General features: G+C 36.2%; 2 protein-coding genes across 4 annotated transcripts; both read left to right on the top strand.

Moving 5' to 3' along the window:
* The first annotated feature begins 216 nt into the window (after nt 1–216).
* LOC142631577 (putative serine/threonine-protein kinase WNK3) lies at nt 217–8,990 on the top strand. Of its 3 annotated transcripts, none has more exons than XM_075805775.1 (10): nt 219–346; nt 438–578; nt 3,491–3,635; nt 3,901–3,938; nt 4,246–4,473; nt 4,574–4,797; nt 4,898–5,055; nt 6,744–6,927; nt 7,006–7,140; nt 7,254–8,990. In XM_075805775.1, the coding sequence occupies exons 2-10, from the start codon at nt 529–531 to the stop codon at nt 8,102–8,104; spliced, it is 2,013 nt and encodes a 670-aa protein (XP_075661890.1). In that variant the 5' UTR covers nt 219–346; nt 438–528; the 3' UTR covers nt 8,105–8,990. The 3 variants fall into 3 exon arrangements, with proteins under 3 accessions (XP_075661888.1, XP_075661890.1, XP_075661889.1); XM_075805774.1 differs by having other exon boundaries at nt 222–346; nt 7,003–7,140; XM_075805773.1 differs by having other exon boundaries at nt 217–346; nt 6,744–7,140.
* Nucleotides 8,991–14,987: 5,997 nt separating this feature from the next.
* On the top strand, nt 14,988–16,884 carry LOC142630800 (elongation factor Tu, chloroplastic). The gene has a single exon (XM_075804852.1). It carries the CDS (start codon nt 15,194–15,196, stop codon nt 16,643–16,645), a length of 1,452 nt encoding a protein of 483 aa, XP_075660967.1. The 5' UTR covers nt 14,988–15,193; the 3' UTR covers nt 16,646–16,884.
* Nucleotides 16,885–17,441: the final 557 nt, after the last annotated feature.

Raw genomic sequence — 17,441 nt, 5'->3', positions numbered from 1 at the left:
TTTGCATGGATGGCTTTGTGAAAACAATGCACTGCAATAAGTTTCTGATTGGTAAAAACTCCAATTTGCATACAAATCCAACTCTTCTCTGCCTATAAAATAGAAGCCAATTCATGGCTAATAGGCAGTTTAGCATGGCAGATTATCATAATTGAAACCAAAAGCTTTTTTATTTTCTTTCTAATTTTGCACAAAGAAATTAAACTTAAGGCCAAGCAATTCCTTTTGTGGATAAAACTTTGACAGTGATTGAATATATTTTATTTGAAGGGAAGAAGTCGTTTTCAAAATGCATACCATTTGTCCAATTGCAAAAGTAAAACACCTGCCTCTTACAAGAAAATAAGTATGTCATTTTCACTTGATTATTATTATAATATATGTGTACGTGTGTATATATTGATTCATTATCTATGTGTTTTCTTGGACGAACCCAGGTTTAAGCTTCAAAGAGTCGTGAAAAATGAGGCAAAGTTAGGCACCTAATCCTAAAGATTTGGTTTTTTTAGTTCAAATCACAACACAGAAATGGGCAACATGCCGTGCGTACCCATGCATTGCTTCTCTAACAACACAAGGTATATTCATTTTTCTGATGCATAATTACAACTTCTCTTTCTTTCTTTTTGGCTGCTTAATCTCATTTATCTAAAGAAAACCTAAATACAAGTCTGTGGATCAATTAAAACTTACAAGGTACGTGCAAAAGATTTTGTGATTGTAAATTTGTAATACTTTTGAAGAATATTTGACTCCTATTAACTGTTATTGTATGGTCATCCCATTTCTATCAATCTTTCGTTAGTCAATAATGTTAGTACTATACATTTTCACACACTTTGCCATAACAATTCTAATGTTACTGTTTGTTACTTGTTAGCAATATCAATTAACCCATTATGAGTCTTGAATGGTTGGTGTTAAGGTACCATATTGCCTGTTCATTCTCTTGAATAGTTGGTGAAAGACCACCCACATGTATGAGTATTCTTTTTTTGATGAACCACATGTATGAGTATTCTTGCCTCAAGAAGTCCTCTTTTTTATTGTTTATTGTCTTTCCTTCTTTCTTACAACAAATTAAAAAGAATTCGAGGATGGATTGGAGCCTAAGTTCTCTTCTATAAAGGAATCGGACATATCACTAAACTACAAAACTATTAGCTGAATTTAGGTGTTTCACTTGCATGTGATTTTTTTCTTTTTATGGTATGCCAAAGTGTTTTGTTAGAAAAAAATAAAAATCTCCATTCTTGATGTTAGTCATTTGTTAATTCATGGGAATTGAGAGCGTCACCCCACATTGCTATAAATGTGTCAAATTCATATATTTGTTATTTGATACTATAAATGACCTAATAGTTTTTTTTAAAAAAAATGCTTTTGTATATCTTTTTTTTTTAAGAGAATCTTACTTTTAGTTCAGAGTTTGAATAATTTATTCTGTCCTCATGTCATCACATGCTTGGTTGATTAACATAATAAATTTACTAGTCTTTCAATTACTGAAATGTACTCTTTAGTTTTTAACTTTTTATACCCTTATATAATAAATTTTAAATGATATATATATATATATATATATATATGATATATAGTATATAGTATATAGTATTCCCTTTAGTTTTTTATTTCTTTTTTTTACTTATATGGTTTCGTTGGGGATGGGATTTAAATCCTAAATATCTTAGTTAAAAACATAAAGAAGTGTCAATTGAGTTACAAAAATTTTGACATATAATTAAATTATATAACAGCCCTCTCATATTTGCATTAGTCAACATCTATCTCATATATATATTAGCTCAATATTTTATCTAAAAGAGATGAGAAATGCTATATCTACAATATTTTCACAACAATTTCACAATATATCATAGGTAACAAGTTATTATTAGCTAGTACTAATAAACAAAAAAGTGATTTCAATGGCAAGCCCAAATTGAAATCAATAACAACTTACCATATTGGATTTTTTTTTTTTTTTGCTAGGTAATTGTTTATTCAGGGGTTCTGAGTTGACGGTCACTAGGAGAACCGAGTACCACTTAGGCCAGAAGGGCTGGTGGTAGATTTGTTGTGAAATTATTATAAAAATGTTGTAGTTGTAACATTACTTGAAAGAAATATTTCACTTCTGATAATTACATGAGAGAGAATAATGTTTTTTCTACTCATTACAATGAGAGAGATAAGATTTTATTTTATTTTTATTTTGAGAAACATGAGGATTTGAACATGAACGCTTTCATTAAAAACATTAGGATTGCTAATTGAGTTACAAGCTTGAGGCCATAAATTAACGATGTTAGTGACACAATATATTACATATTTTTTTCTTAAAAGAAATATCTCACAATTTTTCACAAGATGTTATGATTGTAAATTGTGATAGGTGGAAGAATTCATAAACTTTATTCTAAAAAAATATTAAAAAAAAAAGCGGTTACATAAATTTCGGATATACCATTAATTTTTTATTCACCAATTAAAAACTTAAACAATACTTAAGTAGTTTCGGAGTAGTGTTCCGGCTATTAAAATGTTGGTGAGCTATATTGTGAGACTCACGTGTTAAATCCGTTCACTTTGTAAGAGTCCGGGACTCTAAGGGTCCGTTTGGATAGAACTTATTGCTGAAAACTGAAAACTGAAAACTGAAAACACTGTAGCAAAATAATTTTAAAATGTGTAAATAGTACCGCGGGACCCATTTTTAATGAAAAAGTGGCTGAAAAGTGAAATTTGTGGGTCCGTGAACAGTGCACAGATGCACTGTTCACGGAAGACTGGTCAACATCTGCGGCTTGGAAAAAAAAAAAAAAAAAAAAAAAAACTTGAAACGCAAAACGCAAAACGCAGCCTTGAATCCAAACACATTCTAAGTGCTCCGAGAGTACCCAAGTTTTTCCTCAAAAACTTACTAAAAAAGCATTTTGTGAAATGGACGGTATATAGATAGTCTACTGTTGGTAATCCTACCTGCCACAATCAAGCAGTGGTGGCTAGTTGTTGCCATCTCAGCAAAATCACTTCTCTTCTGGCTGGGTCCCACCCCCATTTTCTTGGGAAAGTAGGTCCCACTCTCTGCATTACCCAAAAATGCCAAAACTTACCTTTTTTTTCTTTTTCTTTTTTTCAGTTTTCAGTTTTAACTTTTCACACATCAAAATCAAAAATAAAACGAAAAACGAAAAACGAATTACAACAAGTCAATTGGATACACTCAAATGGCTGATTCGCTCAGCCATTAATAAAAGCTTCTTCTCTTTTGACGTAACAGCTCTCTCTCACGCTTCTTCTTCTTCTTCTTCTTCTTTCTTCTTTTACTTCTTACTCTCTCTCTCTCCCTCTCTTGGATTCATTACTCTTTGTTGATTTTCTCATCTGGGTATCATATGAATCTTCAAAAACCGGTTTCTTTTGCGATTTTGGACTCGGTTCCTTGTGACTTTTGTCTCAGTTTTTGAATTCTGATCTGGGATTTCAGTGAACTGAGGATTGGGGGGTATCCGATTTTGGTGCGTGTGCTTGGATTGGAGCCGAGAATGCCACAGGACTTGTCGTCCGACCACGACCCAGACGATTCAGACACCGAGTTCATTGAGGTTGATCCCTCTGGTCGATTTGGTCGGGTCAGTTAATTCCTCTACTTCATTCAAAATTTCAATTTTTTCTTTTCTTTTTTTGGTTTAATCTATGTTGCTGTTTATAATTTGAAGTGTTATTCAATTTGTTCAAAATTTTTTGCTTGGAAAATTAGTCAATGCTTCATTTCTCTTTGATTAATGACTTTTTAGTTGTTCAAAGTACAAGTTGGGTTTGATTTGTTTTGGTGATTTATTGATGGGTTTTTTGTTTTTTTTTTGTTTTTGGTTTAATTGAATGGTGGTTTTGCAGTACAAAGAGGTTCTAGGTAAAGGAGCTTTCAAGAAAGTGTATCCTTGTGTTCTATATGCTGTGTTAAATTCTGAATTTATACTAAAACCTGCAATTAGGTGCATTATGAATAATTAGAGTAATGCTAGGACACAAAAATTTTCTTAACTGTTGATGTGGCCAGTTGTGATTGGAACGACACACTTTCAATTGGATCCACCACTGACACCAGTTTTATTATGCGCAAATCATAACAGGCCATATCAACATTTATGAAAAATATTGTGTCCCTAGACTTATTGGAAAAATCAAGGTTCATTATATGTGGAATATTTTTGTGTCCTTGATCCAAATATGGGAATTTAGATATCGAGCATTTGATGAATTGGAAGGAATTGAAGTTGCTTGGAATCAGGTTAAGGTGGCAGATTTATTACGGAACTCTGAAGATTTGGAGCGTCTATATTCAGAAGTTCATTTACTCAAGACTTTGAAGCACAAGAACATAATTAAGTTTTACTACTCATGGGTCGACACAAAAAATGAGAGCATTAACTTCATTACTGAGATTTTCACTTCTGGAACATTGCGGCAGTGAGATTCTATATTCTACTATAGCTTATTAATTTCCGTTTTTTTTTTTTTTTTTCTGATTTTGCTTTTGTTGAGGGTTTTATTTCTGAATATTGTGTAGATACCGAAAGAAACATAAATATGTTGATTTGAGAGCAATGAAGAAATGGTCTAGGCAGATTCTAGAGGGCCTTCAGTACCTTCACAGTCATGACCCACCAGTTATTCATCGAGATTTGAAGTGTGATAACATATTTGTCAATGGGAATCAAGGTGAGGTGAAAATTGGTGACTTAGGCCTGGCTGCCATTCTTCGCCAGGCTCGTTCAGCGCATAGTGTCATTGGTGAGGATTGTATTATTATTTATTATTTTCCTTTTGAGATTAGACTTATTTGGAAACTTTGTTACTGGGGGCAGCAACATAATTGCTATTGTGTCTTCAGGTACTCCAGAGTTCATGGCACCAGAGCTTTATGAAGAGGAATACAATGAGCTTGTAGATATTTATGCTTTTGGCATGTGCTTGCTAGAGTTGGTCACCTTCGAGTACCCTTATAGTGAGTGTTCCAATGCAGCTCAAATATACAAGAAAGTGACATCAGTAAGGCCTTAACAATCTTTGATCCTTTTCAATTATTATTGCAGTTGAAGTTTGTTTTAAAATTTCTAGTATGTTTTTACATTGCTTGACTTTGTCTTATTCCAGAGCTTTTGTAGTCTTTGAAAAGCTAAGTCTTTTTTAAAACAGTAACATGATATGATCATTGGATCCTTTGGATTCTATGTTGCTCTAGAAAATCCAAATTTGTAAAGATATATATGTTTGTACAAGTTCAAATTTTGAAGCAAGATAATGGCATCTCCATGCTTATAGTCTTTTCATGCTAATCTTGCTGTTAACCAGTGCATGACTTTACACAGCCAATGTGGGTACATTTGTCATTGGATATTCCAGTCTGTGCAAGATTCTAAATGCAGATGATTATAGTGGATACTTTATGTTATAAAAATCTTGCATTCTTTTAAAAATGTGCATGTCTTAATACAGCCAATGGGGAGGAGAGGGGGGGGGGGGGGGGGGAATCACCGATTCAGATAGAATTTTTAAGTGTAGAGATAGGTACAGATTGAACCAAATATTATAAGCAGACAGTCTAGGATTTTTTGAAACAACTCAGAAGAAGAGAATCCATGTCATTCTGAGTGCACTGATAGTGGAAGAATTTCTGGCAGTATTTATTATTGCCATTATGGGCTATTATAGGAAATTTTGAAATTCTGTTTAGGATTAGCTGAAAATAAGTCATTGCTGAATAGGATCTCCTCTTTCTGGACAATTCAGCCCTTGTATATATTTGATGCATGTGAAAGTTGTGGATTGAGTATACATGTCCTCATTCTGAGATAGATCTCCCTTTTCTTTGCTCATGTAGGAGCTCTCTCCTAAATTTAGTGAGAGTTGGTGTAGTTTCTAGTAGCTGACCTAATAAAACTTTCTAGTCTATAGAGTTCAAATAGTGTTAGACAACTGGTTTATGATTTCATATGGAAATGTGAGATGATTGTTTGATTGAAAGAGAAAAAGATATAGTTAGGGTCATCTTATCAAATATTCTCAACCAATTCATTGTGACATTTATGATTTTTTTTTTTTCTGAAATTTTTTAATTTGAAGAGTTATAAAAGGTCTTATGATTGAAAAACACTTGAAGCCCTGGGAAATCCTGTGCAAGAAAAATTATATATTTTATATTAGTAAATGGGTGAGTTGGTGTTATATGTGTAAAGGGGATGGGGAGCATTTGCTTCTTCATTGCTCTCTTGCCAGAGAGTTGTGGGATATGATTTTTTTCCCTATTTGGGGTTCAGTGGTGATGCCTTGGGGGGTTATACATTATAGATTTACCTGCTTGTTAACATCAGAATGGTGAGATTTGGAAAGCCATCCCTCATTGCTTGATGTGGTGTCTTTGGCGGGAAAGAAATGCTAGAATTATGTTGGGATGTGAACAGACTATTCTAGACATGAAATTGCAGTTCCTCTGAACCTTGTTTGAATGGATGAAAGCATCAGGATTCTTTTTTATCAACTTATTAGAGTTTATAAATCATTGCAATCTTAAGGCTTAGTTGTGATGTGCATCTAGCATACGTCCTGTGTATTTGGGCATTCCATCTCTCTTAATAAAACTTATTATTTATCAGAAATTTAGTATCTAGATATTTTCTTTACTTATCAAAAAAAATATATAGCATCTAGATTGTCATATCAGTTCTTTTTCTTTCTAGGGAATAAAGCCAGCATCATTGGCAAAAGTGACAGACCCTTCAGTTAGAGCATTTATAGAAAAATGTATTGCAAAAGCCTCTGAACGCTTGCCGGCTAAGGAACTTCTAATGGATCCTTTTCTCCGATCAGATGAGGATTATGAAAGTATAGGGCGTTCTCTACATCTTAGAACCCGCCATTCAAGTAAGTTTCAGTATTTTCTACAGATATCAAAGGCCTTTATGTTATTGTCCTCACATTTTTACATGTCAAACACAGAAGGCAGTTTTGATCAGATTGATATTGGTGAAAATGCTAAGGATTCATCTCCTGAGATTAGTAGAGATTTCACAGTTCAAGGTCAGAGGAGAGATGTTCACACAATATTTCTGAAACTACGAATTGCGGACTCCTCAGGTTGTCTATCCATCTCTGTTTCATTTTAGTTCTTCTAATTTTAAACCAAAAGAAGAAGATATTTTGATTAGCATTTACAGCTGTTAAATTGAAACGTTTCCACATGGGACCAGGTCATTATCGCAATATCCACTTCCCATTTGATATTGAGGCAGACACTGCAGTTGCGGTTGCTAGTGAAATGGTCGAGGAGTTGGACCTGAGTGATCAAGATGTTTCAACAATTGCTGAAATGATTGACGCAGAAATCCGGTCCCATGTTTCAGATTGGGCGTCAAGAGAACTCCCTGAAGATAGTTTTGCTGGAGAGGTTGTAAGTTCTGATAGCAGTGCATCTGAAGCTAAGGAAGATGGCTCTCCCGTCTTGAATGAGTCTGCCCTTTCTGCTGGTAATCTTGCATTGGAAAGATTTCCTTCAGGTCGTAAGTATTGGTCTGACTCACCAAAGGCATTTGGTGGAAGCTCTTCAGCAAAGTCTAGCCCCTCACACTTGTCTTCTCGGGTGGATTCGGTTGCTGCTGGATCTAGCTCAACTGGAGATAATGAAAACTCTCCTGATTCCCATGAAGACACAGAACATCAATGTTCTGATGCTTTGCATGAAGAGTCTGAGGATGAGCGTGTTTCTGATGATGACAATAATAGTGAAGAGAAGGAAGCTAGTCTGCCTGTGGATCTTCACCTTGGCGACAACAGTAGTGCAGCTGCAGATCTACATTCTAGCAACAGAGGTAATCCTTTGGAAGACAACTATCTTGAATCAGAAGACGTTGAGATAATCGCTGAGAAACTTGAGACTCTGTTAACGAAGCAGCAAGACGAGTTAAACGAGTTAAAGAGGAAGCATGAACTGGCCATATCAGATCTTTTGACAGGACTATCTCCAGAGATCCGTCAAAAGGTTTTAAATATGTGTAAAGAAAATATACCTGACTATATAATGCATAGTGAGACACAATGCTAAACTTAGCATTTAAAAGACTCAGACGCTATACAAATCGAAAGTGGTGTTTCTCACATCTTCTACTGGCCATTGATTAGAAGTATAGAATATATCACTAACTTTTCCAGAAAAGAGAAACAGTTTTACTCATGTTGGAAGGGCTGAAGATGTTTTGTACCCTGTGCACAAAGCTCCTACTTTTGTGTAAAGCTCAATAATCTTTCATGTGTTGATATATTCTATAAAGCTGAAGGATTGTTCACATGTTGATAAAGTTGGGAGATGTAAGTTTGTAGCTGCAAATCATGCTGCTGGATGTATTTAATAGAGTTCTTCTGTTTTAGGGGGAATGCCAAATAAGATATGGGTGATTGGTTTTGTATGGAGAGACATGCGGCAAAGAGTTATTGACTCAGAGAGCCATGCTTGTTGCAGAAATTTACTTTTCTAGAGTGGCTCATGATGGGGCAAGCGCAAAGATTGAATCCAGCACATTCTTCATTTCGTACACATCAAGCGTTGCTGCTGAGCTGAGACAGTTCTGATAAATAATCTGTGTATTATAAATCTGCACATTCTTAAAGATCTACACATCATCATACTAATAGTTTCATAAGGGAAATCAAAATTTATGGATTGTATACTTGTACATACAATTCCCTTATTTAGTTTGGATTTAGTTTGGATTTCTCCAGAATCTGTCAGTTTAGATCATTACAACGTTTTGGGGTTACTTGCTCATGATTCACTGAACTGTCAAAATAATGTTATGGAAATGCTTGGTCTTGATATCTTTGTCAATTGTCGGTGTATCTGGACTGTGATAAAGATTGTTTCTACTGATTGGAATGTTGGCATATATGTCTCTCTATTGTGGAATAGATATAACATGGCTTTTCGACACTGAGATGAGTTTTTCCATCTGAATTTGGAAATTGAGTGAAACCCTGTATCATGCCTGTATAACTCAATGCACCTTGAAAAATTATACAAGCAAAATGGTCTTATTTTAGGGCACTATACACTTCTTGTTTAGACTACTATTTGTTTAAGTTTTATACTTTTTACAAATCATATCTGATATGAGAATATGAGATAGTTTGAGTGGGCTGTGAATTGACTTAAATAATCTTTGCTAGAAAGTTCTTGTATTTACCATGGAGGAATCCTTGGAAAGTGAGGAATACTTTCTCATCTAGCATAATAGCGGATTTCATTAATTAAATTGATGGTAGGATCTATAATTTTTGTGGATGAGCATTGTTCCAAGTATTGAATGATTTTCCAAGAAAACTTTCTATAGACCTAAAAAGAAATGTTCATGAAGGTTTAGCCAGTGTGATTTTTTTAATTACAACATTATAATAATTCATAACATGTGGCAACAATTTTTATTTAGTTTTTTTTTTTTTCCTTTTCTTTTCATTTTTATTTGGGGGTCAAGAATTAAATCTCAAGTAAATGTTTGATAATACTCTCTCTTTTCTTTATCTTTTTTCTCTGAATAATGTTGAATATTATTCGGAAGTTCCTATCATTTCCAACCGTTTAGGTCACCATTTATTCCACGGTGGATTTGGAAATTCCACCAGTTTCCCAAAAGTATGAATAACCTCCTTTTTTTTTTTTTTTTTTTGAGGGGAAAAAGTATGAACAACCTGAATCAAAGATGTGGAATCTAGGCTGTCTTCGTGGGCTAGCATGGCACGTAAATTACTATTAGTCAATTCACTTCCTACGAGCCACAAACCCAAGGAGTGCTTTAACAACCAATGACAACCAATGAGTTGAACATGTGAACCCCAATTGGCTATTGCTAATTGATGACTAAGACTAGCAAGGGGGAAAAATGATATTTCCATGCTGAGTAACGGATTTGAGATTGGGAAATTGTTGAGACGGTATTTAATGCACCTATTTTATGAAGCGCGCCTCTCATAAGCATATGGACCCATGCCTGAGGGTATGTTATGTTTGAAATAAGAAGAGAGGAGAGGAGAAAGTTGGCTTTTCTTTTGCTCCAATCTTCCACTAGCTAAACTCATATGCAGGTCTTTTGAAAGAAATTTGAAACATGCATAATGCGACAGCGTCACTATTTGGAGGACGAATGAGAATTGGTAGTAAATGTTAATCATTTGTGTTAACAATTTCTTGGATTATAAAAAGTCAGATATTGATGTAATGATAAGTGCCCTAGGCCTAATAAATTCGTGTCAATGATAACAATGGGGGGATAAAGTTGCTTACCAACAACTTCTCTTGGGACTTGCAAGAAAGAGTTTTACTGTCTCCTTAATATAATATGGAAAATTCTAGTGTCACACTCAATTACACAACTTTGAACGAGTTGTGTTGGTGGAGGGGTGATGGTGGGTCCATGTGAGGACACCCCTCCACCAAACATGAGTGAGTTGTGGGTAAAGTTGTGTAATTGGGTATGGCACCAGAATTACTCAAATAATATATACCTTGAAATTTTGCAAACTACCAAAAAAATTATTTCTAGTTATATCTTCAAAAGAATAACCTCATAAAAGGATTTAGATACCATCATAGGCTATAGTATCTCAAAGCATTAAGCATCAAACATGCAGTAAATCATTTCTTAAAACCAATGCTATTAATCTTTGTTCACTATCCTAATCTTAATTTTCATATTTGCAATCTATCAAATTGTAATAGCTATAAATTTCCCATAACCCAAGAGGTAGTTTTAGGTATTTATGTGATCCATGAATTCTTGAATTTAAAGTCTTCTACCCAATACTTTCATGTGGCGTTTGGTACGGGGAATCCACATTACTCCTGGCATCTAGATTCTCAGGAATGTGATTCCTAGGAATCACATTCCTAGGAATGTAGCTATTCCTATGTTTGGTTTCATTGAGAGATTCCTAGGAATGTGAGATGATAATGTTTGGTGTATTCCCAGGAATCTTAAATGAATTATTTGTGTTTCCCATTTTGTCCTTAGATTTGAATGTGAAGTACCAAGCCCATTAAAAAAAAAAATCTTCCTTTAAATAAATAATGAAAAAATATATATAAACTATTAATTAGTCCTTTAAAAAATTTCTTACTCTAAATAGATAGATAAAAAACATTATATAAACTATCAATTAGCAACACATTCATTAAAACTGTGATCTAACATTTCAAAATGACAAGAATAATACAAAAATAACTATTAGCAGAGTTATTTATCCTGTTTAGGTTGTTTTGGCGGGAAAAGATAAAGACAAGAGAGAAGATATTGATAATTTGTTTTATAGTTTATCTTAATTGCTTAAATGATAAGGAAAAATGGTTAAAATTGTCAATTTATAAAAAATACAATTTCTTTTAAGTTTGGGAATCTGGATTCCCACATGTTTTAAAGGGAATCCACATTCCTACTGAGAGGGGTTTAAGGATTCCCCTGGCATCTGATTCTCTAGCGTAATTTACAACCAAACATGGGAATCTTTAAACATTCCTGGGAATCCTAAAACATTACCCCATACCAAACGTCACATTAAGTTTTCTCTATAAGATTCTTACCGTAATTACTTGATGTTTATGAGATGGAAACCGCACTCACATAATAAATTTGTTATAATTAGAATAGTCACCACCATAGTTGGTCACTTGGTTGCTATAATCTAAGAGAAACCATTTATCTCATTCTCTACTAAGGGTTCATTTGTTTAGACGTAAAACAATTTTAAGAGAAAAAAAAATCCCCAATTTCAAGTATTTTCTCAACTTGAAATTGTCATCAAATAATTTTAAGTTGATTGTAAAATAAGCCCCACAGAGCATTCACAACCTGGTTTGCAAATGCCATATGTAAGCATATTTTAGCATTAAGGCCTAATTTTCCCTCAACAGCCTGCCTTGCAAATGCTGACTATTGCAAAAAAAATTGTAATTATGTTATAGTGCGATTCTAAGCGTGTGTTTGGATAACTTGGCGTTTGCGTTTTGATGAAAAATTTCTGCGTTTTTTTTTTTTTTTTCTTCTTCTGCTGATGCACGATTCAGGGGGGACAGCGGTTACTGTTCATGCTACTGTGCATGAACAGTAGCCGCATTTGCTGACTTTTCAGCACCTCTGTGGGTCCCGTGTACTGTTCACGGGACCCACAAACTTCACTTTACAGAATTTTTTTTATTAAAAATGGGTCCCATGGTACTATTCACACATTTAAAAATTATTTTGGTACAGTGTTTTCAGTTTTCAGTCTTCAGTTTTCAGCAATAAGCTCTATCCAAACGGACCCTAAATGTAGAATCGCATTGTAGCTCAATTGTAAAACCAAAAACATTATTTTATTCTCCCACTGAATCTCTCTTCTCACACTCTCTTTCATTTCTCTGTCTTCTCTTCTCTCTCTTGCTTTTGTTCTACAGCTGCTCTCTCCTCTCCTCAAACCCAAAACTCCATTTTTCTCAAACCCAAAACCCCGTGTGGTGGTGGTAGCGGTAGAGGTAGGCGTGGATCCTCCAATACGACGTCGTCTTCCTTGTAATGGCGACCTGGGTTGTGTGGCAGTGGTGGCGGAGTGGGTCTGGGTCGGTGGTCTGTGGTGGCGGAGTGGGTTTGTGGTGTGGGTTGATCTGGGTTGTAGGTTGATCTGTGATGTGGCACGGTAGTGGCATTGGATGTGGGTATTCGGTGGTAGTGGGTAGTGGGATTTTAATTTGTGTAAGAGTGGGTTTTGGGTCAATGGGTGGCAGCAGCATGGTGGGTTTGTGGGTGGGAGTGGGTCAATGGGTGGCGGCGGCATGGTGGGAGTGGGTCTTAAAGCTCATCTTCTCAGGCTTTGAACTTTGAAGTAATTCCTTGCACAAAGACTCATTTCTAGTGGTGGTTTCTATGGTGGTGGTGTGGAGTTTGGGTTTTAGATTTGTTATGATTTGTTTGGTTGATTTGGGTGATTTTGGTATGGATTTTTTGTTGTGATTTTGTTGGGGTAGCAAGTGGTGCAGCAGTGGTGTTGTTGATGGTGGTGATGGCAGCTTGTGTTGTTGATTCCAGTGGTGGCAGGTTGTGTTTTTTATGATTAGCAGATGCTAGGGTGGTTAGGTTTGGATGGTGGTTGTGTTGGGCTTTGAGTTTGTTCAAGATAGTGAGAGAGAGGGGAGGAAGAGAGACAGAAATGAGAGAGAGAGAGAGAGAGGGGAGAGATATTGTTTTGGGATATATATATATATATATATATATATATATATATATATATATATATATTATTGTGTAGATATATTATTTTAATGTGTTGTATAGGAATATAAAAGTTGGGATGTTGGGTGTGTTGTAAAATGATATGGTATAATTGATAAAGTAGTTTTTTGAAATGGTAAAATAAGATAGGATAGGATAAGATTTTGGGATGGGGATGTTCTAATGAGGCATAAAACAATTTATGCCATCATCCCTACCCCCACATACCCTTGCAGCTCACCTATGGTTAGATCAAATTGTCGTGACCCACTTTTGGCCAAATCAAACAATCTCTCTCTCTCTCTCTCTCTCTCTCTCTCTCTCTCTCTCTCTCTCTCTCTCTCTCTCTCTCTCTCTCTCTCTCTCTTTGAGACCTACTACAGCACACTCGTGGTCAGATTGGGAACAACAACCCATACATGTCTAGATTGAACCATCATAGCTCACCTCTTTCTCTCTTTGGTTTTTTTTTTTTTTTTTTTTTTGAGTGAATTTTGGTATTGTAGATATGTTGGTATTGTGAATTTGCAATTAAGATATTTTATTTTGTGGGATTATGCTGTTGGCATGATGAATTTTATTGTCTTCCAATTCAAAGAATCACAGAGGGTGCTAGCGATCATCTCCAGGAACTCTAGAAGGGCAAGAAATTGACTTTGATTCACTCCATCTCTTGCTCTAGAACAAATATGGTAAAGTGGTCTCCTTTGGCCTATGATGATTTTAAAACAAATTTTGATGGGGCACTCTTCAAAGATACAAATGAGATCAGCATTGGAGTTGAGGTGAGAAATTGTGATGGGGAAGTAATGGCAGCCTTGTCAAGAAAAAGTCCCATGCCAGCCTCCATGGTTCTACTTGAGATGTTGGCGGCAAGAAGAGTTGTTCAATTCATTTTGGAATAGGCATTCATAGCTCTATTTTGAAGGTGATTCTGGAATGGTTGTAAAGGCTTTTAATAAATCTAGTGCATCCCCTCCATCCACTGGACATCTAGTTAAAGACACTCAATCAATTGCTGGTTGCCACTCCTTCTATCATATTAGGAGGCAGGGTAATGCTATAGCTCTTGCCTTAGCAAAAAGAGTTAGGTTTTATTTTTTCTATTTTAGTTTGGATCTCCATACATTTTTTTCCTTTGTTTTTTCTAATTTTTCGGTTTAGTTGAATAAAATATGGCACCAATCTCTCTCTCTCTCTCTCTCTCTCTCTCTCTCTCTCTCTCTCTCTTTATATATATATATATATATATATATATATGTTCATGAATATTTTTTATTTTTCATACTAGTTGAAGACTTGAAAATATTTTCATGAGCATTCTCAATAATGCAATCAAATAAATAAATAAATATATATATATGTGTGTGTGTTTCTACTCATACAAAAAAAAATGCATACTAAATGAAAATGTAATTATCATTTAGAAAAATAATAGTAACAATAATAAATTAAATTCAAAGATTCAAATCCTTTTCAACCCTAAGAAAAAAACTTTCTCCCAAACAAACAACCAAAAAAAACCTAAGAAAATAAATAAATAAAACACGTGGCACCATCTAACATGCATTGCACAGAAAATAATATTTTACTAAAAAAAAAAATAAAAAGTGTCATCTTAAGATGGAGTGCACAGAAAACCCATCATCCCTCAAGTAACCCAACTCGCACCACATCCTATACTCCCCCAAGTTCCCAACCCCAAACCCGAAACAGCAGTAGCAACGGATAAACCCCTCTTCCCTTCATGATATGAGGCTCTCTTTTCTCTTCCAATAGATAACACAACCCAACCAAACCCAACTACTCAAACCTTCAACTTCAACTCTTTAACACTCTCTCAAAAACTCCCCCTTCTCACTCTCCACACTCTCTCCTCCAATCCCACCACCCATCCACCCACCATGGCAATCTCCTCTTCAGCAGCTTCCACAAAACTCACCTACACCTACTCCTATTCCTCCCCCTCTTCCTCCCCTTCCTCTTCCTCTTCCATTTCCATCCCTTTCCTCCCTAAACCCAAATCCCTCCTCTCCTCCTCTTTCCTCAACCCCTCCACAATCCTCCACCTCACTCCCACCCCCACACCAGCCTCCCCCACAACGCGCCACCGCTTCACCGTACGCGCCGCCAGAGGCAAGTTCGAGCGAAAGAAGCCCCACGTCAACATCGGCACAATCGGCCACGTCGACCACGGCAAGACCACCCTCACCGCCGCGCTCACCATGGCTTTAGCCACATTGGGTAACAGCACCCCCAAAAAATACGACGAAATCGACGCCGCCCCGGAGGAGAGAGCGCGTGGCATCACCATCAACACCGCCACCGTGGAGTACGAGACCGAGAACCGACACTACGCACACGTGGACTGCCCCGGACACGCCGACTACGTCAAGAACATGATCACCGGTGCCGCACAAATGGATGGAGCGATTCTTGTCGTGTCGGGTGCTGACGGTCCTATGCCACAAACGAAAGAACACATCTTGTTGGCTAAACAAGTGGGTGTCCCAAACATGGTCGTGTTTTTGAACAAACAAGACCAAGTTGATGACGAGGAGTTGCTTCAGCTTGTGGAACTAGAGGTGCGTGAGTTACTCTCTTCTTATGAGTTTCCTGGTGATGATATTCCAATTACTTCTGGTTCTGCTTTGTTAGCTTTAGAGGCTTTGTTGGCTAATCCTAGTATCAAACGTGGTGAGAATCAATGGGTTGATAAGATTTATGAACTTATGGACTCTGTGGATGAGTATATCCCAATCCCACAAAGACAAACTGAATTGCCCTTTTTGCTTGCTATTGAGGATGTGTTTTCGATTACGGGTCGTGGTACAGTTGCCACGGGACGTGTTGAGAGGGGTACAATTAAGGTTGGAGATACTGTGGATATTGTGGGATTGAAGGATACTAGGAGTACTACTGTGACTGGGGTTGAGATGTTTCAGAAGATTTTGGATGATGCTATGGCTGGTGATAATGTGGGGTTGTTGCTTAGAGGTATTCAGAAGGCTGATATTCAGAGAGGGATGGTTTTGTCTAAGCCGGGGACAATTACGCCTCATACTAAGTTTGAGGCAATTGTGTATGTGTTGAAGAAAGAAGAGGGAGGTAGGCACTCGCCGTTTTTCGCAGGGTATAGGCCACAGTTTTACATGAGGACTACAGATGTGACAGGGAGGGTGGCGACGATTATGAATGATAAGGATGAGGAGTCAAAAATGGTTATGCCTGGGGACCGTGTGAAGATGATTGTGGAACTTATTATGCCTGTGGCTTGTGAGCAAGGAATGAGGTTTGCTATCAGAGAAGGAGGGAAGACTGTTGGAGCTGGTGTTATTCAGAAAATCATTGAGTGATACTATATGATGAAGGAAGGTTTGGAATGCGTGATAGGGTAATGATGCTCTTCGCTTTTTGAGTGGTGGCAAAGTGACATTATTGTTCTCAAATTTATGCAATTAGCTTTGCCATTTTACAAAACTTTGATCTCTCCAATGTCATATATTTTTTTTAGGTTTGTACTTCTTTTTCTTTGTGCTAATGTCTAGCCTAGTCGGATGATATTTTAATGATGATTTAATGTTATTTTTGTTTACTCCTGTTCTTCATCTGGTAGGTTACTTAAAGTGACTTTCTAGAATTTTTGCTTGTGTGGAAATATGGGATTTTCATGCATTTCTCCCTTTGAGCAAGCTGGTACTGTTTTTCAGGTGGTATTCTCTATTCTCATGAAACAGATTATCATCAGAAATACTTACCTACTAATTCATATTATATACCCCAGCTGGATAATAGTAGTACCTGTATGTTGTTTAGTAGTTTGATTGAAATTTTGATATTAAGTATGCAACACATTAGGTGATTGGGAGGATGAACTGTAGCTTGTGTGAGTCCTATTTAAGAATATTTTTATTATAATTAGGCAACTACTACTCCAGTTGATGAACAAAGGTGGTTCACATATTCTATTTTGTATCTTTGGCTAGCACAATCACTTGTCTCCTTTTACTAAGGCTTTCTTTCCCCGGTCTTATTGGTCAAGTGAAAGAAAAGATTGGAAAACATGATGTGCGGTTTAGGTTAATTGCTATTGAGCTTAAGTTTAAATGTCACTTCCTCACCTTGTAAGAGCAAGGAGGAGGCCGAGTTTGT

This window comes from Castanea sativa, chromosome 4 (assembly GCF_040712315.1).
Source record: "Castanea sativa cultivar Marrone di Chiusa Pesio chromosome 4, ASM4071231v1".
Lineage (NCBI taxonomy): Eukaryota > Viridiplantae > Streptophyta > Magnoliopsida > Fagales > Fagaceae > Castanea > Castanea sativa.
The sequence above is the reverse complement of the archived record's forward strand: the minus strand, read 5'-3'. Positions and strand labels throughout refer to the sequence as shown.

What these genes read in the sequence shown, in the direction of transcription:
- LOC142631577 (XM_075805773.1), top strand. Translation starts at nt 529, where the DNA reads ATGGGCAACATGCCGTGCGTACCCATGCATTGCTTCTCTAACAACACA. An exon ending in CCTCTGGTCGATTTGGTCGG is followed by an intron (nt 3,636 to 3,900) that starts GTCAGTTAATTC and finishes GTGGTTTTGCAG; the next exon opens with TACAAAGAGGTTCTAGGTAA. An exon ending in ACGAATTGCGGACTCCTCAG is followed by an intron (nt 7,141 to 7,253) that starts GTTGTCTATCCA and finishes ACATGGGACCAG; the next exon opens with GTCATTATCGCAATATCCAC.
- LOC142630800 (XM_075804852.1), top strand. Translation starts at nt 15,194, where the DNA reads ATGGCAATCTCCTCTTCAGCAGCTTCCACAAAACTCACCTACACCTAC.